General features: G+C 54.9%; 1 protein-coding gene across 1 annotated transcript; it reads right to left on the reverse strand.

Annotated features, from left to right (window-relative positions):
- Positions 1 to 744: 744 nt before the first annotated feature.
- Positions 745 to 1,078, reverse strand: B0T26DRAFT_748693 (uncharacterized protein; the record flags this gene model as incomplete). Its single annotated transcript, XM_060444995.1, has 2 exons — positions 745 to 770; positions 847 to 1,078. The coding sequence occupies 2 exons, from the start codon at positions 1,076 to 1,078 to the stop codon at positions 745 to 747; spliced, it is 258 nt and encodes an 85-aa protein (XP_060301333.1).
- Between the last annotated feature and the right edge of the window lie 6,024 nt (positions 1,079 to 7,102).

Consider the following 7,102-nt stretch of genomic DNA (forward strand, 5'->3'; position numbering starts at 1 on the left):
CCGTTACATCCCGGTAACCTGACGCCTTGGTGTCTAACTCCGTGGGCTGTGTCAAAAACAGGAATCTCCTAGGACATATTCACACACCATGAACTTTGTTCCGTGGTTCAAGCAGCTAAAAAAAAAAACTTGGGTGCTGCGCGGGCAGCCAACTTGCCAAATCTTCCGATTGATCCTCGTCTGCAATGCAAGATTGATGCAAAAAGTGCCTTAGGTGAAGGCGGGCGAGCGCTGTGTTACTTACCGTACGTACCCAAGGTATACATGAGCCTGCGGTTTGCTCTGGTCAAGCCTCTAGTCTAGGCTTTCGAGACTTGAAGCTTCCCGGGCGGTCAAAGGCTCGCCCGCCGCTGCAGGTCACGTATCGGCTTCAGGTACGAAAGCTTCTGGCATCCATGATGACGGGAAGCTGATGTAAGATGGACGACGGGCACGCCTCTCGCCTGATACCACGGCGCCACTTCAGTCAAGAGCCGGCGCCATGTAAACCATGCTCGGCTAGCTTTCCGTAGTTAGCTTGCAACGGCCGACAGACAGCTCGAACGGCGAACGAGCTCATATCCACTTCGCTGGGCAGCTGCTTGTTCCGTGAACTTCTAATGCACCCTAAAACCCAACTGCTCGGGGGACGTGAATGCAGCCGGGACATTCCTAAGACTAAACTACCAGTAGCGGGACTTTGCAGCAATTTCTTCGCCGTGTTGTCGACAGAGCAGAGCGGGATCACCTGTGAAAACGCTAGTATCACCTCAAACGCTCGCCGCCAAGATCTAGAGAGAGGATTCCGTCAGCATTCGCCAAGATTCTCTCCGCTAAAGGAACCAAGTGAATGAATGTATGCCTTACTCAGTACTGAGTACGCTTTGCGATGTGTCCTGGTCTCGCCCTTAGTTTCTGAGGCCTGGAAAATGGAGGACTGGACTCCTGATTTGAGTGTTCCGTAGCGGAAGTGGGAAAGGGGCGGTGGTGATATCGGGCTCGGCGAAAGCCGCACCCGACTGGCATCTTGCATCTCTTCCCGGGCCGCCAGGGTCCCCTGATGCACACTCGCACCCAGAGCATGCGCAAGAATCGACATGGCCGCAGCTGCTGCTCCGTAGTCTCCCAGAATTCAAGACCCAAACCAAATGCCTCGTAAAATCAACTGTCCCCTCCACGTATCATGCATTGCTTGATCAGAGCCACGGCCAGCCTGATCAAGCGACCAGGAAACAACATACGAAATAATCCGAGTCGGAGCACGACAGATCCAGACCCCGCCACGTGAAGTATCGTTCAAGTCCCCAACTCTTCCTCAGTACGTAAGGTACTCTGTACCCCCAAGCGGGGTTGGTCCGCGCTGGCACCGTCCCGCAACACCTATCTGCAGTCGCGCAGAAGCCTCTGTGGGGGCCGACAGCTGTGGGATGTGCGTGTCCGGATACAGGACGCAAAAGCTGTGCAACTCTTCCGCGTCTCCCAGATGTCGTCCATCTGTCTGGACGTGGAAAGCATGCAGACTGGTGATGGGGCGCCATGCAAGATTCCGGCAGAGCTCCCACACATCCTGCCCTGCAAAATTTCCTTGCTTTTGTAGACATCGGACAATGGTTTCCAGATTCTTGGTTATTCGATCCTGCCTTGATTGGTACCTGGGCATGTTGGACTGGCGCTGCACGCTTGTTGGTCATCTTGCAAGCAACCATCTTTGAGCTCCTCCCCACGAGATCATCTACCATTTCGGAAAACATTCGAGAGTGCAGACCATGTCCTATTCAGTCATGACCAGAGCGTGTTTGGCCTTTCGGATCCGATCGTATTCGCACACGCCCCGAAGTGGCTCCAACGACGTGCGGGGGCCGCGGCGACGAACGGCACGGCTCCTCTTGAGTACCTTACTTCTTTAAATTCTCAAAAGAGAGGGGAGACGGCTCAGCGCCTGCAAGCGCGCATCAGGGCTCATGTCTTGGCAGCAGAGCGCAAAAAAAATCCCCTGAGCCTGATGCGATGCGAACCATTGGCTCTGCCGGTGACAAGTCTCCCGGCGACTGGCCCGCCAACCGAGACGATAACGAGCGGCCGAGGTCACTGTGAACGCCGAGCGACGATAGAGGATGAACAGCGTGGCAGCCTAGAGACCGACGACCCGAAAGCCTCGTGATGGCCGGAGGGCTTCTCCCATCACGTCTCTTGGGGCGAGAGTCGTGGCTACCTAGGACTGGCTGAAGCCAGGGTCACTTGATGTCCCCAACCAAAAAAAAAAAAAAAAAAAGTCTCAACCCGCCTGTTGCCTATTGTAGAATCAGCCAGTCAGAATGGGGACAAAGGAAACCCGACCTGCTCGTCAAAAGACGACCCTACTACTACGTAAGTTGTTGCCCCCCATGTTTCAAGCAGCGACAGCTCGTCAGCCACGCTGAGAGAGCAGGGCTTGGCTTATCGTCGCCTTGGCCCGGGGCCACCTCCAACGACTGGTCCTGACAGAGGACGGGTCGGCTGGCTTTGCTTTTTTGGGGGGGGCTCGAATCACTTGAAGGTGTTGGTGGCATGGTCAGCGGCGGGCCGCTGTCGCTGTCGAGGCCTGCCTAGCACACTTTCCACGAAGTGGTCGGTTCGCATTTCGCAGATCGCCAGCCGATTTCTTTTTTCGGACCCAAGTCTCCCACGGCTCCGGGCAATGCAGGCCCCGAGGAACGAAACAGTTTCCTCATGAGACCATTGACCATGGACTGGGCATGGAGACCCCAGTGCCCTGCCTCCTTCATGCTGTGCTCTCCAGGCGGAACTCCACTGGTGACTTTCCTCGACTGCAGCCCTTTCGGATGGATGCTCATCATCTTTGCCACAGGGTATGGAGCACAGAACGTGGGCTAGAGCGGCACAGCAAAAAAGCTCTGCCTCGGTGCTGCGTCTTTTGTGGACGACGACTCGGCAGATGGCGGGTTCAGGTTGGTGGCGCCCCGGACAAGCTCCACGGTGCAGTGTATGAAAGCCGGTGGGCTGTCCCTTCCTCAGGCCTCCTCGCAGCAGAGGCAGGCATGTACCCGCCCCCGGACATGTGTCGACGGGAATGAGATGCAGGAGCACTTGAGCCTCATCATGCCTTCCTCATTCACAGCCCGCCTGTAGCAGCTCGCGGCAGGTACTACGCATTAAGGCAAGTATGATGCATCATCTCCACGAACGTTCCTGCCTTGCGGTTTTAGTGAGGTTAGACATCATACGGAGTATTTAGAATTGGAAATTGCGACATGCCCTTTCTTCAAGTTTCAACCACCTTACCTGCGTACCTGAGGTAGGTACGGAAACCTTGGAAGATCTTCCAGCTTCAAGCCTCAAACATCCTTCAGTTCTTGCCCCAAAGACGCTAACCAGCACAGGATATCTATTTCTGTCTTGCACACCAGATACCCGGTCCTCAAGCTGCCTCGTGGCAGTTTTAGAAACAGGTTCACCTCACACTTCTCTGCGGCGCAAACAGCCGTCGACCGAGGTTCTGACTGATCCCAGTCCGGTCGATTTGCAGTGCCGCACAGCTGGATCGGTTCATTACTCACCTCCACCCTCGCATCTGGCATTCTCGTCGTCGGCTAGTTTCTCTGCCCCCCTGGGTGGGACTGAGAGACGAAACAACGCCCGGCGCCGTCGCTGTCGACACCAGGACTGGGAAGCTAATAGCTTGCTTGAAATTTTCAGCCGCACTGCGCTGCGCTGCACTGCACTGCTGCAGCGATGTTGTTGATTCTCGAGACGCAAATGCTCCACCCTCACAAGCACGCTAAACTATCGAAACACCAGCCCTACGCTCCCGCTTCATACTGCGGGAAAGAGAAAAAAAAGAAATGAAAAACGGCCCAAGCCACTAACTAATACGGCTTCCATGTGGTCCTCAGAAACATGCCGTGTTCCGTCGTTCCCACAATAGGCTTGAAACTCTAGCACGCCTCTGGTCATCGTCTCCTAACTTATTACGATGTAGTTCGGAATCGACCGCACGACACGCCATGGGCAGCGATTGACGAGCTGGCTGGTGTTGAAACCATTTCGTATCGTAATTCGCGTCATCTCATCAAGGTTACCAGTCCCTGCCTCTCAACTGTACCGACTGCACTGTACTGTGTTCAGTGGAGAGCTATTGGTACACGGTAAAATCCAAGAGAGCTGCCAGACCGACAGGGATCCTGGGTCGGGGCGGACAACACTTGCATGAGAGCGAATGCACAGCGGTTATGTGCTTGTGCGTCTAAGTTTGGAGAGACCCGACCAATCAGACCCAACCTGGAAATATGTTGGGCGTGTTTTATGTTTCAGCTCCCCGTCCAGAGTCAGGCAGCACACGCCTGCCCACTGCCGTCTCACTCAACCCACCTCAGCGCCTCCCCCTCCTCCCCCCGATGCCGCCGGGCGGAGCTCACCGAACTGGAGCCGACACGCCGGTGAGCGGATGGCTAGAAACCTAGAAGTTCCAGACCCGTGCTTCCGCTCCTTTGGTCACATACATTAGCCTTCCCGTGGTCCACAAAGCTAGGTTGCGAGGATGAATGGGATCCAATGCAGCTTCCACATCGCCGCGGAAGAACCTCTTGAACTATCGATCCGGGCAAGGCAGGGCCGCGATTACAGCTACCTACTGCGTATGGATGTGATTTCGGGTTTCTGCCTAGAGCGGTCTTGAGCTTCCCGACGATAGTAGCGGCGTGCTGGAGTTTCCCGCTGCTCGCTGATAAGTTGACCAGCGTCTACCAACCCCGATTCGACTTGATATTAATAATAAGCACGCCGTGGAGAACTGGGTCAACTGGGCGTCTCGATAGCAGAACCAGACATGTGCGGATGTGCTGTACCTCTACCTGACCTTTCGGGCTTGGCTTTATCTTCCCGCGCCAAGTTTAGTGGGATGTGGTACGGGATGTGGTACGGGCTGCAACCCAATCAGCGTGAACCACGTCTTCAAGCCCACACCACAATCCGCCATGGGCAAGTCCTGAGAGGGTGGTCTGGCGGCTGCTATCCATTCAATTGTTTGCGCGAGGACGGACAGGTCGGTCATCCAGATTCATCATCACTTCCTGGTCATTTACACACGATCCAATGGACGCGTGGTATCGCAGCGTTGGACCTCAAAGCCCAGGTTTCGTCGTCAATTGTTGTTTCTCTCCGCGACATGGGATTTTGTTTTCTGTCAGCCCTCTTCACCCACTCGAACCCTGGGTGTGAGACTGGATCATGCAAATCATAAGTACCGCAAGACTCACTTCACCACTCCCATTCGCCAGACAAGTCTGCATGGGCGGACCGTTTTCCGCCTTACATGGCGGCCAGGATAGAAGCAGAGCACACGAATGGCAGGGTGGTGGAGTGGAGCAAGAGAAGGGAACAACAGCTTGAAGCACAGTGTCACTGAGCGCTGTTGACTTTCGAGATTTACGGCGGTATCCTCAAGCTCACAGCAAACTTTAGCCCGACCTTGACCAGTTCTCTGTACAGCTTCATCGAAAGCGACCCAATTGCAGATGCAGGGCAGACCGACAGTTCCCTCCACTGCACGGCATTGGGTCCCTCTGTCCCAGCTGTCTTTCTCGCGCTACCTGGTTTTATCCTCTATTTTACCGTTCATATCAACATACCTTGCCTTCAACCTGACTACCCAGTCCTTCTCGAACCGGTCTATTAGTCGCATAGTGCAGCAATGCTTGTTTCCCGCTCCACCTCAGCACATCCAGTATCTGCTCTCCGCTGTCAATGCTGAATAGACCTGTTGATTTCAGAGGTCGACTGGGAACGAAGCCGAAAGCTGTCAAATCGTCACTTGTCGGGTACTTCCCCCGGTATTTGGGTTCACACTGTGGATGTTCAAAACAGGCTTGGCTTGACGCCCACACCGCTACTTTCATACAACCTGGTTGGAGGGGTGGCTGTAGAGAGCCTCCCACACTCGATAACCACACATCAGTGAGCAGTCAACTTTGGCTGAGGAGAAAATCAATAATTTGCCGCAAACCCATCTCAGCTTTTACCCTTTTCCGCTGCCCCGCCAAGGAATATTTTTTCTTCTCTCTCAGCGAAGTTGTCTGTGACCCTGGTCCATGAACACGCTATCTTTGGTATTGATACTCTCTTTTGCCATTCCTCTAGCCTCGAGACTGGCTCCGGAAAGATCATAGGGCTTTTTTCGCGCAGAACTTTTCTTGTGGGTTCCGCGTGCGAATCCGCATGCTCTGAGAGGTTTAGTCACCAATGGTGCAATCGGCCTGATATTTTGCGCGCCCCAACAGAACGGCGGACCAGGTTCGGGTGTGCCGTCTTTGCACCTGCCCCCTCCACTCGGCATTCTCCTTCCCCGCCCCCGCCTCATCCCGTCTGCCCTTGCGAATCTTTTCCGAGTTGCTTACCCTCCTGTGACGGGAGTAGCGAGAAACTGCAGAGGCTGTGGGAAAACAACACAGAGAAGAGTGGTTGTCCTCTCCGCGTCCCTTTGCTATTAATTGCCTTCTCCCTGGCTCGCCAAACATTGGTTTGCTCGAGATATCAGCTCACCAACTTCGTACCGCAGCGGGGCTTAACTAACGGCTGGTGGTTGGGGTTTGCTCCACCGACCTGTGGAGAAACGTCCCCCCCCCCGGCTGGCCTTCTCTTGCCAAGTCAGCGCTCCCTCGTCGTGACCACAGTGGGCCCTCCGACCGGGGGAGTCTGGATGCCAGTGCGGGCGGCATCGGGAGTCCGCGTCAGTAGTCTGCAGGTCGTGCTGTGTAAGATCTATCTTTTACGATGTGCTGTCAATCCCTTACCATTAGCCTCCACACAACTCTCCTTGATAGTGGGGGTTATTGGAAGAGTCACTATTTCTTCCTCCAGACAGAGTTTTGTCTACTCTCGTCGAGGCGCGCCCTGCAAGATCAGCATCGTCAACCTGCCCATATACCCCTTCCCCCAAAGCAGCAAGGGATATTGGGTGAGTTGATAACGAGAACGTGCACACTTTGACCCCAGGGCAGTGTTAATATACTTTGGTTTGTGTTGTCCCCCCCCCCATTTCGCCCCCAGCCGGTATCTTATCCCTGGCCAAGACGGGGAAGGGAAGGGCGGGCGCTGGTGAGCCACTCGATCAAGCACAAGGCTATCG

The sequence above is a fragment of the Lasiosphaeria miniovina genome (assembly GCF_030549165.1).
Source record: "Lasiosphaeria miniovina strain SMH2392-1A chromosome Unknown B0T26scaffold_2, whole genome shotgun sequence".
NCBI lineage: Eukaryota > Fungi > Ascomycota > Sordariomycetes > Sordariales > Lasiosphaeriaceae > Lasiosphaeria > Lasiosphaeria miniovina.